Source organism: Cyrtonyx montezumae, unplaced genomic scaffold (assembly GCF_038088225.1).
Source record: "Cyrtonyx montezumae isolate F1298 unplaced genomic scaffold, pur_monq_1.0 scaffold_10, whole genome shotgun sequence".
Lineage (NCBI taxonomy): Eukaryota > Metazoa > Chordata > Aves > Galliformes > Odontophoridae > Cyrtonyx > Cyrtonyx montezumae.
The window spans coordinates 44,090,054-44,111,233 of NW_027071826.1; the positions used below are offsets into that span (position 1 = coordinate 44,090,054).

Here is a 21,180-nt window from a genome sequence, read left to right on the forward strand (position 1 = left end):
TAACTGACTGCCCTTCTTTGAGATCATGAGTGCATTTTCACAAGCAGATGATTACCAGAAATATTTGGACTTGGGTTGTTGCATTCCCTGTTTCTTTTTTACCTTAATCTCCACTGCACGCTGCCGCTGCAGGTGGTAAGTGAAGTACAGGGCCTGACAAATGCTGTTGCTCTGACAGCTTCTGCTGCCTTCTGATAAACCAACTCAGGACCATTTTTTCCCTTCAGACATTACTGTAGGGAATTGTTACAGGAAGGCTCAGACCACTGAATGAAGAGCAAATGGGAATTTTCACCCGGATATGGTGGCAGTAGCAGAATGACGTGGTGAGGAAGGACTGCGCTAGCAGCATTATGTCGGCAGCACAGCAGCACGCCTGCCCACTGATGGACAAGGTACTGCAGCCTGTATGAAAGGGGACACCTCTGGGCTGACAAAGATTGTTTGCTCTTACTCTCTTCTCTACTTCCCTTTTCCTGTGCTCATGCCTTTGTGCTCTTATTTTCCCTTCACGTTTATAACTTCTTCCCGTTATTCACGTTTACACTCTTTTTTCATTCCGTTCCCTGTGGTCCCTCTTCTACATTACTTAATTTTTTCTTGTGATTTTTTCTGTCTCCTTGCTTGCTTGTGCTTTCCTGTAGTTGCATTTTTCCTCTACTTTCCTCAGTGTAATTGTTCCCATCACTCTCGTGCTTGCTCTCCGTCTCCCCTTTCTATTTGACTGCTAATGCAGTTTAAGAACTTGCTCAGGAAGCTTTTCTAGGACTCGTGCCATTGTCAGTTACTGATGGTGTGTGAACCTCAAAAGCAGTAACAAACAATTCATGAAGACTGTTTGCTAGGGATTTGGTAGTCCAATTGCAAGCCAAATTTGGTATTTTCCCAACTGGAAATCTGGAGTGCCAGAATTCATGGGAAATGAGAGAGTAATATTATCGATGCAGACACTGTGATACTGTATTTGCTGCAAAGCATCCAGGAGTATGCTAGATTTAAAGAATTTAAGTCTGTACAAACAGGAAAGTTGCTTCTTTCTGTGTGTCACTCATCCTCAGAGTCTGCAAGTTTACCTGGAGAGGAGGCTCCTAGCAGTACAAGAAAAGACAAGGAATTGATTGCGAATGCCAGCTTACAGGGTGGAAGACAAAGAACTGTTTGTAAAGCTGGCTGACAACAGGGCTGATGGCGTTCAGTAGTGAAAGGGAAGCTTTTTTCCAGTGACTTTGGGCGCTGCAAACACAAAAACAAAGCTCATGGCTGATAGATTTGTTTTTATTATTATAGAACAGATGAACTAAAATAAGCCAACAATATAATTTTATGCCAACAGTCATCTTTCTAGCACAGGCGGTGACGGACTCAATGTGCCCTTCTGCTCCCTCCCCGGGCCTCCATTCAAAGGGAAACACGTGGTGGTGGCTCTTGCACATTGGCTTTAGACCACTGATCTTACTCTTTTCCCAGGCACATCTTTATAAATAAAAAGAGGAGGTGGAGGGAGCAGGGAAGAGAGCATATACGTTGTAGGAGCAATAAGCAGAAAGGCTTCTGGATCCTCTTGCACATTCACATGTTGTGACCGAGTAGATGTAACAACTGGAGAATCATGCCCACTCAACACGTAGCAAGTCCCTAGTTGCTACTCTAGTCAAGCCAGGAGTTTCTTCCCATTCCAAGCTAGCAAAGGGCAAGATGCACTCAACTGGGAAGTTTTTGGCAGGGGTCAGGGGCAGTCTATGTAAAACCAAACCAAAAAACAACACCCCACCCCCCCCACCCCCCAAAAAAACCCCCCAAATCTGCATTTTAAGCCACTTCAAAGTAAAAGTCACTTCTTATAATATAATAGGTATTTTTAAAACGGCAAGACCACCATCCTAGGAAGATGGAGGGCTTGCACTCGAGACCAAAGAAAGAAAAACCAAAACAACCAAAACAAAACGAAGAAATAAGAGTGGCCCCACTCTCAGGCTTGGCTCTCCTCTAAAAACAGCACTCACCATCCATCTGAACAGGTATGAGGAGGAGTGGACAGAAAATAAAATAAAATTGGTGCAACTTCTTGCCAGGTGGCGCATTAAACCGAAGCTCCGTACAGTCCCATACGACTACGCATCCTGTGGTGGCAGCATAATTTCTTTCAGCTTTCATAGCTGTATATGCCTGTATGTATATCTGAACGTATACATACACATACACACATAATATATAATATTGTTTTTAATGTTAGTTTTGATCCTGTAGGAGGGCTCATCTCTCTTTCACGTGGTTCTGTGCTCCCGCGCTGTTGCTGCTCCCGTTGCCGCTCCCATTACTGCTGCTCCCGCTGCTGCTGCAGAGGACCTCTGTGAGGTCGTCCATGATGGTGGTCTCTTTAAGGTCCACCAGGTTGAACTCCCTGATGAATAGGATAAAATGTGTGTAGAGCGTGTTCAAGTGTCCGTGCAGCTCCAGTGCCAAAGTCTCCTTAAAGTGTGAGGAGTAGATATGGGCCAGCACGTGGAACAGGTACTTGCAGATCTTCTTCACTAAGGACTCGAATGAGTTCGGAAATTCTTTGCCTGAAAGGAAGACAGAAACAGGGTAGCAGTTCCAGCTGAGGTCCACTCTGAGTCCCATAGCAGCACTTATGCTGGCAAAACTGGGTAAGTATAACTAGCTCACCTTAAAGAGGTAAGGTTTCAAGCATTTTTATTTAAAGTTAAGACCCAATGTTAAAAATCAGGGAGAAAATGTAATGTGTTTAAACAACAGCTGTTATTGGCTGTAAAAAAAAAAAAAAAAAAAAAAAAAAAACCAAGAGAGACTATACAGCTTGCTCAGGAGTAGCACATTTTTCTGCTGGAAGCGCACAGTCTATTTGGTAGCCCATTCACAGGCTGTGAAACAGAAGCTAAAGCACGTGGCAGACTTTCCTGATTTCATTACTGAAATGCTCTCAAATGGGAAAGTAACAGGGAAGGATAGGAGATGCCCTCCATCAGTCACAGTCTGAATTACACTTGCCAGAGCAGAACTGTGCCCTCACTGTAAAAGGCAGTGGTTGGACTACTGCTCGTGATGCTCAAAGTGCCACAATACAAATTCTATGTGTGGTGGACAGTAAGAAGTATGTTACTGGCCTACAGTGTGTCTTGGCCACGCTCACAGATCACTCAGATGAAAGGCCCCTGTTGCTCTTTTGAATCAGTGTATTAACAACCAGCAAAACAGCAGCCCTCATGTGCTGCTAGCTTACTAGGCACTGCCTTCTTTCAGATGCTTCTAAGTAAATGCCATTAGAAAAACACCGTCATATCCTAGCTCCTCAGTTACCTAGTAAAGAGACGTAAGAAACCAGCTACTTTTTTCCCCAATTAAGCCTATCTGTGGCAACTTCTGCTCTGCAGCTGTCAGCCTTCTTTCCTTTAATTGAAGGCATTGCTGTCTTGTTAAGATACAAACTTGTGTGCAAATTACTTTTCTGTTGTTTTTTTCAGTCCTTAAAAATCATGTTCTTATTTGGTCTTCAGAGGGGAATGGAGACTTAAGCAATCTGAGGAAAAAAGGCCATGTTAGGCAGACGAGCCATGTTACTGGCAGTGCAATTTATTTCCCACTTACTGCATCAGGGTTCTAAAAGAAACTGAATAAAATAACCAGGTTACATTTTACTGGCAGCAGGCTGCCTTTAATACCCACACACTGACTGTTCTCTCTGAACACAGGCTGGTTCCTGGAAGACCTCAAGACGCTTAAAGAAAAAGATGTGCAGTGGCAAAGTATTAGCCAAGGAGGCAGGACTGGGGGATTTTTCACCCCAATTCGTATACCAAAAGTGCAAGTCTTTGACACTGCAGGAATGGACTCAAATTAAAATAACCCTTTATAAAATAAAAGTATGAAAACTGTCTGGTATTAATATATCTGCTGAATGTCAGCGTTCACCTGGAGCATTTACAAAGAGCCCTAAGGTGAGCCCAGCTGCCCAGAGGTAAGCATACCGTATTTTGTTGGAAAGACGTCCTCATCTGTCACTAGTTTCTGCACTGAACTCATGACGAAGTCAACGTACTGAGGAGCAGTGCATTTGATCTTCTTCCCCCGCTCATCATACCAGTAGTACTGTCTGTGGAGAGAACGGACAGCGTCATGACAGTACACCTTGGATCCTCAGCTGAACTCCTAAGAGGTTAGTTTCTAAATAATATAAAGCCACTGTAACGCTTCTGAAGCAGTAGCCTCCTCTAGCTGCCACAGTCACTTCAGGATATTGTGTTCTACATCAAAAGCTCACGATCTCTTTTAGTCGCAGTTCCCTCTCCCCACCTACAATGAGCCCAAAAGCCCACTGACAAGTTTCCAAGCTGAGTTGCCCTGGTGAGGCAGCGATAACTATTTCTCCATGTCAGACTGAGGGCTTACAAAGCTACACAGGAAGGCACTGTATCGTACTGTTGTTGCCTTAAAAAAAAAAGATTAACAGGAGATCTGATGTATAACAACACAGAACAATCTTGTAGTGTAATATTATTGAGCAGGCAGAAGGTGGCTCCAAAACACTATGCTGGAAAAGCTCTGAGGTACTTGGGATTGTTTTTAACAAATCCTGCTCCAAAATCCTGTGCGGGGAATCTTTTCGTGACCCTTTTGGACATCCCTAACCGTGTACCTCAGAACCCATCTCCTTTGTTCCCTGAATCCGTAAGTGTCTGATTTTACATTTGGCTCTGCCACCAGGGCATAACTGTGTAGGATCTTAAAAGGAACGGGAAGCTCTGGCATAGCATCAGGCTCTTGAACAGCAACCTTAACTTGATCTCTTAACCGTAATCATGTGGATCAGCTACAGCTGCCAAAATTGAACAAAACCATTCTCTGAGTAACTATTACAGACACCTGAAAAAGAAACCCGAAGGCTGCAAAAGCACTGAAGTTTTGTTCCCTCCTCTTTTTTGTCTCTTTAAAGCATGGTTAATTGAAGCACTTGTGTCACCAAAAGCAGCTATTCCTGGCATTAGGTGCACACAGTAACAAATGCTGGACAGAAAATGGGTAGCAGTGTTGGTATTTGTCAGTGTCACATTTGAGTTAGCTGAGTTCCAGCTCCTGAACTCTTACTTCAGGCAGTCCAGGTGTATGACTAGTTCATTACCAGACTGAAAGACAGACATTGCATTGGTCTTTTCAGTTGCTTTGCTATGTCTTTCTTTCTTCATTGTGATGTCTTGACACCTCTGGATACTTGTTTGTTTTGTCCCCTTCAGGAGGGATAGCAATTAAATATTTGCCTACAGGACTAATAAACACTGAACTAAAGCACCTGTAGTACTGCTCAGAAAGGGGAGCATTACAGGTGGCTGGGTCTGAAGCCACTAAAGAAAAAAGGTACACAGCAACTGGAAATGTGTAACTGACAGTGTGTTTTCACTGCCCAGAAAGACGAGGGAGCTGAGGGTGGTGGTATGAAGACAGTAAATACATCCTAGGACATATGAAGACCAAAAGAAAGGATTCAAAAGTAAGCTCAAACTTAAAGAGGGACAACTGAAAAGTACTTGGGCTCATTTTTAGCGTGTGCTGCTTGATCTCTTCATTGTTTGCCTGTGACAGGGCATACAAATGTGAGAAAGGAAGAAATCATCAGGCATAAAAAGCAATGTCAGGCACTGAAATTAGGCAAGGACTCTCTATTCATCACTGCTTATTTCACTTACAGTTTATTGATGCAGTGTAGTGTGCAAATCTAAGCTATGTCTTCTTCCTTTATCCAGGCCAGCTTTCAGCTGGAGAAGCACAGTCCTGGGCAACTCCTTGGCTTATTTTGGGTGCCACGAGCAGACGGGACTGTCTGTACCTCACTTTTCTCAGACTGGAGAAACTCTCAACTACAAAACAGTGCAGTTTAGAGTTGCCCTCAGATGGAAAACCAAATCTGAATAACTGAAATTTAGTTAAACGAGACAGTTAGGAAACTGCAGGTTCACTGAAAGGAAGATCCAAGTGAACAAATCTGCTCCAGCATTCCACTGCATGCCCCTTTTGCCTCATCTTAAACTAATAGTGCAAAATAGGAATTTAGAGCAGGGGATGACTGCAAGGATTGTCCCGTCGATTAGAATTAACTGTCTGTCTTGTGCTTCAAGTGCTGTGAGCAGAGCTTTGACATATCTTGGAGAAAGAGAGGAGTCCTTAGCATGCTATGAGCCGGTAAGCAGCTCCCACTCATGCTGAGTTAGCTCTGGGTTGGGGCCATCAGAGGGCACAGAAGGCAAACTGCTTTCCACTTCTGGCACCGTGACAGCGCTGTGCCGTAATAGGCAAAGTTTTGGCAACTTAAAGCTTTCGCTGCATGAAGAGACACTGGAGTTTGCAGCTTGGCTCTAAAAGAGAAAGGTGAGGAACTGCTTTAAGGGGAACAATAATAAATGAAACTTGAAAACAAAGCTATAGCAAACACAAACTCAGCACAACACCACAGCGTAAGGGTGCCTGCGTGTCTCTGTTCGTATGTGTGTCTGCATGAGTTGGTATCTGAGTGGGAGTGTCTGTATCTGCGAGCACGTGTGGGCATACGAGTATGCAAGTGTGCAAGCACCTGAGTGCATGCTGAGTGAGAATGTGTGCACAGATGTTTGTGAACGTGCATGCATAACTGCAAGTGTGTGCACTGTGGGTGCTTGCAGTGTGACTGAGTGTGCGTGAGTGTAACTTCGTCATTGAATGCGAGTGTGTGTGCAACTGAGTGAGCGTGCAAGCTCAACGGTGTGTGTAAAGTGTGTGTGTGAGTAAGCATGTACATGTATATGTGAGTGCTTTTGTGTGTGTAAGTGTAGAGGGCGTTTGTGTGTGTGGGCTTGTGTGTAAAGTGTGAGTCAGTATATGTGTGACTGGTGTATGTGCGTGTGAGAGTGTGTGCAAGTGTGTGACTTACACCGTATGGCACAAGAGTGTGACAGTGATTGTGTAAGTGTATAAAAGTGTATATGTGTGACATGTATGTGCAAGTGTGACTTGTGCGACTGCATGTGTGAGACTAAGTGTGTTAAGTGCGTGCAGGAGTGTATGTGTGTACTTAAAGTGTGAGCATTGTGTGTGCAAGTGTGACTGACTTGATGTGTGAGCGTGTGAGCAAAACTGCGTCTGCAACTGAGTGTGTAACTGATTTTGTGAGTGTACATGAGTGATGTGTGAGAGCAAGTCAGTGTGTGAGTGTAACAGCATGTGTGATTGCATGAGTGTGAGCGAGTGTGCATGAGTGTGAGTGAACGTGTAACGAGTGCACAAAAGAATGTATGCATGAGTGTAAGGGTGTAACATGAGCGCATGACTGAGTCTGTGCGACTGAGTGTGAGTAATAATATGCATGTGTGTGTAATGCTGTGTGTAATGAGTTAGTGCAGGAGTGAGTGACAGTGAGCATGTGTGTAAAGTGTAATTACAAGACTAAGTGTAAGAGGGTGTGTGTAAAGCGTGTGAATCAGTGCATGTGTCTGTGCAAGTCTGCATGTGAGTAACTGTATGAGTAACTTGAGTGTGTACGTGTGTGAATGCATGAGCACAAGTCTGAGTGCAACAGAGTATGAGTCTGCAAGACTGCATGTGTGTGCTTGTGCAAGTGAGTGTGCATGTGTAACGTATGTGTAAGTGCATGACTGAGACTGAGTGTGCCTAGTGTCTGTGTGCGTGACTGAATCAGTGCATGAGTGTGTGCATGAGTGTAAGTGTGTAAAATGTGTGTGCAGTGAATGGGAGTGTCTGAGACGGTGAGTGAGCACGTGTGAATGCATGACTGTGCATGTGTGAGTCTATGCGACAGTGTGTGACAGTGTGAGTGTGTGTGACAGTGTAGTGATTGTAAGAGTGTGTTAGTGTCTGTGAGTGTGCAAGTATGTATGTGCAAATTAGCATGTGCATAATCTGTGTGTGTAGAGTGTGAGTGCAACTGTGTGATTGTGTAGTGTATGTGCATTAGAGAGTGCAAGCGCATAAGTGACATTTGTATGACTGCATAAGCATGAATGTGAGTGTGCAACTGAGTGTGCGCGTATGACTGCATGAGTGTGATTGCGAGTGTGAGCATGTCTGCATGCATGAGTGCATCTGAGTGTAAAGCATGTGAGTGAATGTGTGCATAAGTGTGTGGTCTGTGCATGCGTGTGTAAGCATGAGAGTGTGTGAGTGTATCTGTACGAGTCTGAGTGTGTGGATGCATGAGAGAATGTAAGCATCTGAGTGTGTGCATGTGTGTAAGACTGCAAGTTTGGGTGTGTGTAAAGTGTGTGAGTCTGAGAGTGTGTGACCATGTGGTGTGTGTCAGAGTGTGAGTGTGCAACCGTGTTTGTAAGTCTTGAGTATGTGTGCATGTGCAAATGTAACTGCATGATTGTGGGAGAGTAAGTGTGCAGTGTGCGTATGACTGTGTGAGTGTGAAGCAAGTGTGCACGTGTCTGCATGTGCTTGAGTGTGTCTCTGCAACTGAGTGCGACTGAGCTTGTGAGTGTGCAACTGTGTGTGTGCAAGTCTGAGTGCATGTGACCTGTGTGTATGAGTTTGCCAGTGTGAGAGTGAGTGTGTGCATGAGTGTGAGTCTGTGTGCACGTGATACCGGGTAAGTTTGTGAGTGAGTGACCATTGTGTCTGGGTGTGTAACTTGAATGAGCATGTGCATGAGAGCGTAAGTGCATGAGTGTGAGTCTGCGACTGAGTGCAACTCAAGAGTGTAAGTGTGAGAGTGTGAGTATAATGGTATGCAGAAGTGTGCTTGTGTGTGTAAAAAGTGTGTGAGTGTAATGTGTAAAGTGTGAGTCAGCGTTTGTGCATGCAAGTGTAAAGTGTGACTGTAGTGCATGCATGAGTGAGAGTCTGAGACTGCATGTGTAAAGTGTGTGTGAGGGCATGACAGTGTGCATGTGAGTCTGTGTGCAAGTCTGAGTGTATGTGTAACTGAGGCGCGCGTGTGTAGTAAGCATGTGTGAGTGCGTAAAGTGCTTGTGCATGAGTGTAAGTGTGTGAGCATGACTGTGAATGTGCATGTGCATAAAGTGTGTGAGTCTGTGCATGAATGTAATGACGTGTGTGGTTCTGTAACTTGAGTGTGTGTCTGTGTGAGTGTGTGTGCATGACTTCAAGTCTGTAAGAGTGCGCGTGCGTGTAACGGCATGTATATGATTGTGTGTGTAACTTGAGTGTGTGCGAGAGTGTAAGAGTATCTGAGTGTGTGTGAGTGCATGACTGAGTCTTGTAAATAGCAAGTATGAGTGCAACTGTATGTGTGTATTACAGTGTGAGTGTGACTACAAGTGTGTGTGTGTAACTGCTTGTGAGTGTGTGCAAGTTAATGTGCATGCAACTGAGTATGAGTGTGTTTGTGAGTGTGTGCGAGTCTGAGCATGTAAGTAAGTGTGGGAGTGTGTGTCAGTGTGTGAGCGTGCACGGGTGAGAAACATTGTGTGAGCATGTGAAAGTGAGTGTAACTGTATGTGTGTGTCTGCATGTGAGTGTGTGCATGAGAGTGTGAGTCTGAATATGTGCACCTGTGAGTTTGCAAAACTGCATGTATGTGAGCGTGTGTGACTGCATGTGATTGTGCAAGTGTTTGTGTGTGGTGTGTGTAATGCACGTTAGACAGTATAAGTGTGACAGATTTGTATGACTGTGTGAGTGTGTCACAGTGTGTGCATGACTGCGAATGTGACAGCGTGAGCGATTGTAGGTGTGTGTGTATGACCACATGAGTGTGTAAAGAGTGTGCGACTGTGAGTGCAAGTTTAAGTGTGAGCGTGTGTCCTGTGCATGAGTGTGTGAGTGTAGCATGTGAGTGTGTGTGCATGAGTGTAGTAGTGTGATTGTGTGTAAAGAGTGTGAGTCTGAGTGCGTGTGTGTGACTGCATGTATGTGAATTTGTGAGTGTGAGATAGGGGAGTGAATGTGTGAGAGAGGGAGGAAGAGTGTGCAAGAGAGGGAGAGTGTGTGAGAATGAGAGAGTGCGATAGGGGGTGTGCGTGTGAGAGTGCGTGACAGAGAGTGCAAGCAAGAGGGAGGGTGCAAGAGTGTGCAAGAGAGTATGTGAGGGGGGAGAGAGGGAGTGGGAGTATGCAAGAGAGTGTACACGAGACGAAGAGGAGAGTGTGAGAGGGCGGGAGTGCGAGAGAGAGGGAGTGTGAGAGTGGGTGTCACAGAGAGAGAATGCGCGACAGAGAGGGAGTGCAAGTGTGTAACTGTGACTAACTTGTAAGTATAACTGAGTGTAAGACTAAGTGTGAGTGCATCTGTGAGTGTGTGTGTGTGTGTGAGTCTGTGTGTGGATGCATGAGAGAGAATGTGTGTAGGCATCGTATGAGCGTGTGCATGTGTGACTGTGAGTGTAAGAGTGAGTGCGAATGTGAGTGTCGGCATGTGTGTAAGTGACTGTGGTGGGGAGAGAGAGTGTGTAAGAGTATGAGTGACTGGTATGTGTATGTGCATGTGAGAGAGAGTGCAAGTGTGTAAGTCTGACTTACACTAGTAGTATGTGTGTGAGACTATGTGAGAGTGAGTGTGGGTATGTGTGTAGGACTGCATGAGTGTATGAGTGTGTGCATGTGCAACTGTGTGACTGTATGAGTGTGTGACTGCATGTATGAGTGTGCATGCATGCAAGACTTCAAGTGTATGCACTTCTGTGTGTATGTGAGTGGGTGTTTGCAAAAGTGTGCAGCTGAGATTGTGCAAGTGTGTGTGCAAGTGTATGTGTGTGCAAGGTCATGTGCATATGTATGTACTAGTATGTTTTGTGCAAGAATGTGTCAAAGTGTGCAAGGGTGTTGTGAATGTGTGTGTGTGCATAAGTGCACAGCTGTGATACTGCGAGTGTGATCTGAGTCAGGAGTGTATGCGTGTGCACAACTGGGTGTTCACTCGAGTGTGTGTGTGCATGGGTGTTTGTGTGTGCATAAGTGTGCAGCTGTGATTGTGCATTTGAATGTGTGCATGTGTATGTGCTTAAGTGCCTGCAAGTGTGATTGGGTGTGAGTGTGCAAGTGTCTGTGTGCACAATAGTGCAAGTGTTTGCAAGTGTGTGTGTGCAAGGGTGTTTGTGAATGCATGTGTGCACATAAGTATGCAGTTAAGTATGCAGTTATGATAGTGTATGTGAGTGTGATCGTGCATGACTGTGTGCAAGTGTATGTGTGTCTGTTTGCAGGCGTGTGAGTGGGTAAGTCTGTGTGCACTGGAATTTGCGAATGTATTTGTGCCCATAAGTGTGCACTTGTGCATCTCGGTGTGTGTGTTTGTGTGATTGTGCGTGCAAGTGCATTTGTGTCTGATTTGAGTGTGTGATTATGCATGTTTTTGTGTGTTTGTGTATATGTGACTGTGTGCAATTGTGTTAGTGTAAAAGTATTTGCAAGCATGAGTGTGTGAGTGCGTGTGCAAGTGTGCATGATTGTCTGAGTGTGTGTTCATGCAATTGTGTGTGTGTGTGTTTGCAATTATGTATGTGTGTGCAGGGATGTTTGTGTAAGCTTGTGTGTGTTCATAAGTGCATGTGTGTATGACTGCAAGAGTACGTGTGTAAATGTGTGTGAATGAGTGCATGCAAGGGTAAGCAAGTGTGTGTGTGTTTATACAAGTGTGTCAGTTTGTACGTGTATGTGCATGTGCAAGTGTTTGTGCATGAGTGTGTGCACAACTGCATGTGCAAGTAGGTGTGCAAATGTGTGTTTGTGTAAGTCCATGTGTGTGCAAGTGATCATGCATGTGTTTGTGCATGTTTGCAAATGTGACTGCAACTGTGTGTGACTATGTGTGCAACTGTATGTGCGTGTGAGTTTGTGAACAAGTGCATATGTGTGCAAGATTGTGTGCAGTGTGAGTGCAAGTGTGCACATCCACGAGTGTACTTGCTGCAGAGTGCGTGTGCATGTTTGTGCAAGTGTGATTGCACAAGTGTGCTTGTGTGCACGAGTGCGTGTAAGTCTGTGGGTGCAACTGCATGAGTGTGTGCAGAACTCATGTACAACTCAAGTACAAGCATGACTGCATAAGTGCACAAGTGTGCAAGTGCATTGTGCAAGTGCCTGCTTATGTGTGTGCTCGTGCAAGTGCAAGTGCATGTTTGAGAGTGTTTGTACCCATGTGATTGTGCAAGTATTTGAGCAAGTGTGCATGTCCAAGTGTTAGTGTTTGTGCAAATATATGAGTGTGCATGTGTACAACTGTGTGCACGTACACGTGTGTGAGTTCGTGCACTTGCGCAAGTGTTTGTGCAATTGTGCATGTGTGCAAGTGCGTGTGTTTGTGTGAATGTATGTGTGTGTGCTTGTACAGGCATGTGTGTGCAACTGTGCATTTGTGCAAGTGTGTGTGTGCATGTGTGAGACTGTGTTTATATGTGTGCGTTTGTGCCAGTGTGTGTGCATGCACGTGTTTCTGTGTGTGCTGTGTGTGTAAGCCCACCTACCTCTCACTCCATCCTCGGCAGCAGACGCCCCCTGCCCCCACCCCGCGCCTTTGCGCCGTGTCCCCGTGTCCCTGCGGCCACAGGGGTTGCTGTGTCGGTCAGTGCCGTGTGGCGGTGCCCTCCTGCCGCTCCTCTGACACCTTCCAACCTTACCTGAAATCTTTAGGTGCACCTCACATTTATTTTGCCCCCGCATCCTCTAATCTCGGGATTGAGCATTAGCTGAGACAGCACCGTGTTCTCTTTGGTTAGTTTGCCATCTCAAGTGTGTAACGCATCGAGCTTTCCTTTGGGTAACACCGGAACAGACGCGGATGGCCTCAGGGAGCCGGGCAGGGAAAGCACACGAGAGGAGCAAGGGGTGGAACTTGGTACTGAAGCACTCAAGTGGCAAAACTGAGCCCCTGCTCCAAGAAATGGCGTTCTGTGACCACCCCCCACAGGTATGTGTGCTCATTTCCAAACCGCCTGCTCAGTCAAACCCAGGAGGTCCGGAGGTCAGTTAACAGCTGGCTCTAGTGCTTCTGTGACACGCTGTGTCTATGGCAGATGAGTCGGGGGCACAGTAAATCTTAGCAGCTGCAGCTGCTCCTCCACACCGTGCACCTGCGGAACCCTCACTAGGGAGAGAGTTTTCTTTAATACAAAATGGAGGGAGCATCCAGCTTTGTCATAGCTGGAATTGGAGACGAACGAGTACGCAGCATTGAGGCGGTTCTGCACGTTCCAAAAGAGAAAAGCCAGGAAAGGCAGAACATGCAAGTGAGGGCTGTGTGAAGCTGTCATGGGAGCGACCTGGGGCAGCAGACACAAACAGGGCCTTTCGTGGCTGAGCCACACTGTGGCTCGGAGCTAGGTGAACACACACTCCACAAAAGAATGAAACACGAAGCCTGCAGTTCGCAAACATGCATCAGTCAGCTGCCTCCACGCACAGGAAAATAACTTGATACCATTTTGCCGAGCACAAACCATTTCAAGCATTTCACGCCAGTGTAGAGATGCGTCCTGCTATTCCCAAATAGCATCATTTTCCTTTTTCTAGAACAAAGGATAGGAGCAGGAGCACTGTGCTATCAGTCCTCACCTCCAAACACACAGCCTGCAGCTGAAGCCGTGGTGCGGGGCTTCCTTTCTTTACCCTGCAGCATAATCTGCTTGCAGGCTCAGTACAACACAACAGAGCAGCAGCGATGCAGAGCTTCTCACCACCCCCTCTTCACCACTATTTCCTATCAGCTGAGCTGATGGACGGTTAAGATCCGTTCTTTGCTACGTCTAATCCAAACTTGAGAAAGTTTGGGAGTGAGAGTCAACATGGGACTGATCAGCACCTCCCAGTGAGAAACACATCATCTACTTCTGATAAAATCTGGGTCCAGTAAAGTTGTTTCTGTGTTTTTTAACTCTACCCAGCCTGCTTTCCAAGCCTCTAACATGGCTTTTAATTCTCTACTCACACTTACCTTTCCAACTTTTGCATGCAAAAATACCCTCTGTACACTTTGTGTTTTCCAGAGTGCTGGCAAAGAAAGCACCCCGATATTATCTTCCAATGTACAAGCTAGCAAGACGTGTGGTGCTTAAAGCAAGGATCCCTGTTAGGCACTAGGTAATTCTTGTTAGAGATACAATACAGAGCCCTGCTTCCGCTCCGCCCGTTCTCCAGGATGTGTGTTGGATGTATTCTAACATTAACTTCAGGTTTTAAAATCCACTTTCCGTGCTCTGCAAAGCTGCCACTTGTGCCCCCTGCTCCCAGGGGCTGTGGCAGAGAGCCGCTGGCTCACATCAAGCTCGAGGTTGGCTGTCAGCAGCCTGGTGCTATCACAAAGTACCCTCTGACATTTTTGCAACTCATTCATCCTCCCCTGCCCTCTACAGCACCTCAGCAGTGTTTCCAGTACAGACAGTCTTCTCTTTTTTTCTTCTCCTCCCCATCCCTGCAGGCTACACACAGTAATTCGCCTCTCTGATGTGACCTGATAAAACCAGCTCTGAACTGGCCACAGATCCAAAGATCCAGTGCTCCTGGTGCTTCACACAAACACCACCCCTCACCAGGAAAAGGGAAAAGGACGCTCAGCTGCCACGTCCTTACAGAGCAGAGAGCTCTGCTCGCCCAGGACCACCTCATCCCAATATCCTGCCCCAAGCTCCCCTCGAGACTCTGTGGAAACCCCGTAGTAGAAATACTGACTTACGTATTGCACACTGCCATGGTCTGACACGACTCTCCCGTACAGAACTCTGAGATTGTACTATACTGTAAGTTGATGTGATGGAAGAAAGTTGTTGCTGAAAAATAAACACAAAGAAATTCAGAAATGAAGTTCTTTCAAACACCGGTTGTCCTCCTGACAATTTCTTAAACACGTGGAGTTAAGTGACCTCAGAGTCTTAAGCTGCATACACACTTAAACATGATTTGGTTAAATGAGTCTAACGATGAATTGCAAAACAAAGAGCTACGGAGAATGAAAGCTCTTGTTTTGATTTAAGATGAAAGCGCTACAATGCATCAGCTCTTATTACTCACAAAGTAGCAAGACTGGAAAGTATCTCTGTCATCAGCCTCACCTTCACAGCTGAATACTCTGTTACAAGCTGAAGGCAAACCATTTTCTACGTTCTTTTGAAGTCCGACTCAAAATACACAGTGGCTACAAAACAACATAAACAGTCCTAATGATGCACCCCCTTGAAAAAAAATCAGCACGAAAAGTAGCACACTGCTGCTTGTAAAAAACCTCCTGAGATATTCACATTTTAATACCGCTCTGGGACCCCTCACTTTTTCTTAATGAGCCACTATAAACTTCTCTAATACAGTTTCGAGTAGTTTCTGGCTACGACCACGCTGTTAGAAATAAAAATGAGACGGGTCACAGCTGCAGGTGAGGCAGCAGCACGAGAAAACAGTGTACACCAGAACTGAGATGCATCCACACATGGCTCAGTTACAGCGGTCGCTCACATCTGCTGAGTTCCAGCCGGTCTGCAATTTGAATTCATGGTAATTCCACCAAAGCTTGGAAGAAATCTAACTTCAAAAGACTCGTGAACTTCTGGTTGTCGAGCATAACTTCCTTAAGAGTCTTACTAAGCTACAGCTTTTACAGTGCTGGTAAGACCAACAGCTTGAGTAAGAAACATGCTGAACTGCTGCTTAGTGCTGCAGTCAAAAGGGGAAGCCCTCAGAAGTCCTCAAAAGAGCGTTAGAAACTTCAATGCCTGTGGTGCCACAGTGAGTCGGAAGGAAGAAACGCACCCAGCCTCCCCCGCTGCTGGGTGGGCTGGTTTGTATAGAAGACAGCTTAATTGCTACTCAAGGTATAATGACATGCATTCTGCACTGAGCATAGACGGTCACTGTGTGTTTCTCTAAGTGCTGAAAACAGTAGAACAACAAAAAAAGGGAACAGTGAATGAATGCCTGCTCGGGTGTGGACAGCAGTGTCAAGAGCTGTGTGACCCAAGTACTCACTGTTGCTGGCGAGCCACTCGTTGAGGTCTATTTCTCGTGGTAACATCACAAGCTCCTTAAATTCAAAGTCGGTAATTCTGGACTTTGTGTACTCTGGCTCCAGGTAAAGTTTCTTCTCTTCCGGTGCTGGCTTCTTCCCGTTTGGCTTTCCCTTGGACTTCCTGCAAGAGATGGAAAAGATGGGGTCACCTTCACCACTGAAACCTGAAAGAAGTCTGTTCACCCCAACTCCCGCATGGTGTTCATTCCATTTCTCCTGCTTTCTCTCCCCTCCTTTTCACTCCTTAAATAAAGCAAAACACGGTTTCTCAGAAAGCGCATTTGAATTCACTTTTTTCCCTCGAGTTACTGGGAAAATGTTGTATGCTGCAGTTCCTTTGCCCTTCTGTAGTTTTTAGACTGCATGATGTTTGCGAGAGTGGCAGCCAGTCTCTACACGTGCCACCAGTTGTGACAGCAGAATGGTGCTGTGCCCAAAGGAGATCAACTGACGTGAGCGCACTGCCTCCAGTTAGGCAGCACCTGCAGGAGCAGCGGGCTGCTGTAAGAAGGCAGCTCCATCTGGGGAAACACTGCTTCCACACAATGTTCTGCTTCTCCAAAGCTACAGCATCACTCACGACTCCACCGCTGTGTTCTCAGGTTCCAGGGAGCGAGCAATGGTGACTCCAGAAGCAATGACAAACTCAAAAGTACCTGCTTTGCTTCCTCGGCTGCCAGTGCATCTGACAGAGCAGAATCACATCTCTTTCTTTTCCTTCCTGAAAACCCCTTACAATCCAGCACCAACAGCTACTAGCAGAGCTGTGTCGTGAAAGAAGCCTCCACCAGGGCCTATAAAAGCAGACTAATGGCATCCCATAATGCACATTTACTTCCATGTCCTCCTGTGTCTTTTGAACTCCTATTTTTAACTGTTTGCTGTAATGATTAGAGTTTTCCTCCCACTCTGCTTTTAACACACTCAAACTATAGACCAAACACAGATCCCATTCCCAGGAAACTGCCTTGCATTCTGGCTCGTAGCATGCTGAATCTTCAAAACATGCTTCTAAAATACACACTTGGTTTTAGTGTGATGAGCAAGGAAGATGAGCAAGGAATGGCAGCATCAAGGAAAACAGCAGCAAATACACATACACTCAACACATTTTCAAGTCACGGATGCGCAGGAGCCACCACTGGAGGTCTCCAGTATAGAAGAGACAGCTCCCCTGCATTCCTACACGTTCATGAGAAGCACCACAGTTAGAGAGGACACCTGTGACTGAACGTCCTTTTCAAAACTACACACACTGTAGGAGAATAAACTGAAACTGGTACTTAAGACGACCAGTTCAGCACGTAGCTGCTTTTCTTTCATCTTTTCTGTCATCTCTTTTTCTGCCATCTCTTTTCCTGCACAGAGCTGCATTCCAATCCAAATGAAGCCTACGAGATACATATCCCTTAGGCTGATTTAATGAAGCAGTCTGGACAATCCACACAGCTGCTGCCCAAAGTGATGTCTTAGGACACGTAAAGTCAGACGCTTCAAAGCTGAGTTCAGTTAACACTGAAGAGTTACTTAGACCAGCAGATCCTGGTTCTCAGCTATGTATTCCTGTCTTCAAACCCTTATATTTGCAAGATTGCTTTCGAACCTCATCACATAAAAGTGACCTGGAGATAAGAAATGTCCATGAAAGAATTGCAGAAGGGCCTTGAAGGTATTTAAAGAAGGTATGAAAGATGTTACGTCTGGGCGTGAGGTTTCAGGTTCTCAGAGAACTTGAAATAATACCCAAGGGAAACACGACAGCAAGAAGGAACAGCCTCGTTTGATAACCTGTAACCTGACTTCAGAATACATAACGCGACATGTCTGTCCTGTTCCTTTTGCAAGACTGCCATATTAAGACTTGAAACTACCTTACCCTGAGAGCAAACAGCACAAACCCACTTGACACCATGCATTCGGCCCTGAGCTAATGAAAAAAATCCTCGAGGCTGCTAATTTGCCTAATTCCAAATACAAGCTGCCTCACTCCTACACTGCTAAAAACAAGCCTGGTGTGCTCCAAGTGGCATCTTTGCACCTGTTACATCTCTGGAGACAGTATTAAGGTCTATCCAAAATACATGCTTTGGGTTTTTTCAGCTGGCTGGCTGGGGAAAGGAGCAGGATTCAGAAGCTGATGGGTAAGGTGATTCTTTAAGAAATGAGAGCTGTAACTGATAATGCTCCAGCAGAAGATGCTTCCAATTTACAAGACCGGTTTGAAAAATCACACGAACCACGTGGGACAAGAGAAATAGCTTGGATACAACAGTGCGTATCTTTGCTTCAGGATACTTAAACAGAGAGCCTCGGGTCAGGGCTGTGCCACGTCAGCAAAGAGCAATCTTCCGGGAGGAGGAGGGAAAAGAGAGACAAAGAGGTCACAGACTGTCACGGAGCCAAGATTGCAGAGGGAAACCATGGGAGGAAGCCAGATGCAGGAGGCTGAGGCAAGCCTTCCAGTGAAGAGAAGTGGACCACATTTACCTCATTCTCACTTCAACATCATCTGTCCACTTCAAGAATAGAAACAAAATTCAACGCCAGATATTTGCTAACACCAATGATTGTGAGCAGTCCTTGCACCAGAAAAAAGAACCAAAAACACACCCGACCTCATTTCCACACAGACATCAGCTCGCTGCTGGATGAGTACATGCAGCCACTTAGCATCTTTCAACAGATGCTAACTCTTTCCACAGCTGCCTCAGTGTGGAACTGGATTGTTTCAAACAGAGGCTTCCTGAAGGAGCCCGTTCCCTGCCCCTTCCCAAAGCTTTGCCTCTGTTTAAGAAAGAACCTGTCTCACGAGTAGCATCACAAACCTGCAGCAAGGCCCAGCTCCCCGTTGTTTTGCAGGCTCAGAAGCAGACACCATCCACCTGGAAACAACTCCAAATGTGCAAAGAGAAGTGACTGTTACTCACTTTGCTTTGTGCTGCAAAGCTCTTGTGTTCAAGAGTTCTCCTTCAGTTTTTTGTTTTAAGGCACACAAATACAAAAAATTCAGTGCTGCCATTTCTGAGGTGTCCCAAACACCCTTATAAGGGAACACCACAGCAGCACATTCAGAAACAGTTCATTCATCCTGTTCTCCAGGAAAGGAAACGTATCAAGAACAGCAGTTGTATTGTTCTGCTCAGGAAACACCCATATCCATCACCTGTAGTCTATTTACTGGAAAATGAAGCTAAAAAACAAAACCAAAAGCCACATCCTAAAGCATGCAAAAGTCCTGATCCATATTTACTTATGTCTTTCTTAAAAACAAATAGAATTCTGCTAAATGTGTCTTAGCACTGAAGCACTGGCAGTTACACAGCACGGGGAGCTCTGTCAGGTCAGACCCAAACCTTCCTACCGGTGCTTCACTATTAGTTAAGGAAAGAGCATCTTTAGGGAAGCCAACGAGAGATGGCACTCAACAGTTTTTATGGACGGGTAAAGCAGAGTACAAATGAATTCCTCTGATAAGTCTCAGGATAGGTTTGTTTCTGTTTGGCTTTAGGCACTCATATTAGACACCACAGGCCAAGTTACATCCAGGAAGAAGATCCAGAGAAGGACAAGAGATGGTAAGAGGTCACTGACGCACCTGAAGCATCGTAACAGAAGGTCAAGCAAACCGGCTCCAGCCCGAGTACATTCATTGCTGCCCAGGCTTCCATACTCAGCCTTGTGTTCACCTGAGAAAACACAGCAGCTAGAAACTTGCCTGGATCTCACTGGAGCAAGAGGAGTAAGACAACCCCAGCAAGTAACAGGCCTGCTGGGCCCTCCTGATCTTTCTCCTGGCCTAACCACCTTGTTAAGATTCAAGCTCAAACGCCAGTTTCTCAGGTTGCTTTGTTATCCACTCCCAGTTAATCGAGATCCTTCTCTTATCTCTCTCATTTCCTTCTTGATCAGATGCCCAGTAGTCTCTTGGTATAAAAAAACCTGTCCATGTATTAATTCAGTTCTAAAACCATAGGAGAGGAGTATTATTCCCACTCCATAGCAGAAACTGGCTCTAAGGTTCAAAGTTTATTAAAGGTACAAATGCTAAAGAAGAGCTTCAATTTTAACTGACACAGCTTGCTTTAGAGGAAGCAAGGCAATGCAGCTGAAGATGTGACGGGGACAGCATGCTCACAGTGTGGACACGCTCCCCAGCCTGACCTCACATCACTTTGGAATTGTACCAGGCACCCATGGCTTTAGCCACGTGAGCCCCACTCATTACAAGTTTGACCTCAGAAGAGATGCGAGTGGTTTATTAAATGCTAATATTGCTAACATTTTATAAATAACCGATGCAATTTATTACCCCAGGTTGGCTGCTATAATCTTAGGACTCCCAAGCAGATTTAGAAGAGTGGTACCCAGCTGTGACACACTCTGTCAATGCTGGCAAGAGCAGAGTAAGAGCCCAAGGTTCACAGTAACGCATACAATCGTGGCACAGAAAGAAAATGTTTTAAGGAAGATAAAAAAAAAAGCACTCCTGCCAAAACCTGCTTTCTTAGTAATCTGAGGCTGGGGGTGAGCTTCTTAAAACATAAGTCAGCATGGGATTAGAGAGGCAGTAAGCCAGCCTTTAACGGTATCTGTTAGGCCGATCCTTATGGCCACTTTCAAGCTTCTCCATTTTGCAGTGAATGTGAGGTTGTCATTCAGATTTGAATGCCTTTCCATGGCAGTTTCTCCCCTCATCCCCTCTTGGTGTAAGGAATCATGGGAGCTGCATGGAACAGGAAAGGAATTAAAACACATGGAAGTTAAAAATTTGAATACATGAGCTCTTTTCCCCTAATGTGCTACCCCTCTGCAAAGGGGAGAAAAGCAGAGCTCTCAGCCACCCATGTGTTGTGTAAGGAAAAGCAGGCTAACTGCTCCAAGATTTGCTTCTCTTTTTTCCCCTTGATGGCTTCCTGGAAAGAAGTTCTCAGCAAGTTTCTGGTTAGGAACGTTCTGCGTGACAATGGGAGCCTTGAACCTACCCCCAGAAGGAAGGAAATGGTTTTATGAGCGAAGATTTGATTCCCAATGACAAACACCCACCAAGAACAACAAAGCAGCGGGTCACACCAGCTTTTACACAACAGCTACAAATGCTGTCCATTTTCCTAACTCGGCCATCCTTATTTCCAACACTGTCCCGCAGTCCTTTTCCCTCTGATAGGTACAAGGACTGAAGGCTTCAAGGCTGCAGTCACCTTAAAAATCACCCTTTGGGAATTCAAC

The 21,180-nt window shown here is 45.6% G+C and overlaps 1 protein-coding gene across 3 annotated transcripts in view; it reads right to left on the reverse strand.

The window, feature by feature from the left end:
- Nucleotides 1-1,254: 1,254 nt before the first annotated feature.
- MOB2 (MOB kinase activator 2) overlaps nucleotides 1,255-21,180 on the reverse strand; it is a 108,296-nt gene continuing 88,370 nt past the window's right edge. For all 3 annotated transcript variants that reach the window (XM_065755174.1, XM_065755173.1, XM_065755172.1), the window contains exons 2-5: nucleotides 15,915-16,075; nucleotides 14,632-14,725; nucleotides 3,987-4,111; nucleotides 1,255-2,564 (exon numbers count right to left, since the gene is read on the reverse strand). In XM_065755174.1, coding sequence (XP_065611246.1) covers nucleotides 2,254-2,564; nucleotides 3,987-4,111; nucleotides 14,632-14,725; nucleotides 15,915-16,075 — 691 coding nt within the window. In that variant the 3' untranslated portion in view covers nucleotides 1,255-2,253. The remainder of the gene's footprint in view (nucleotides 2,565-3,986; nucleotides 4,112-14,631; nucleotides 14,726-15,914; nucleotides 16,076-21,180) is intronic.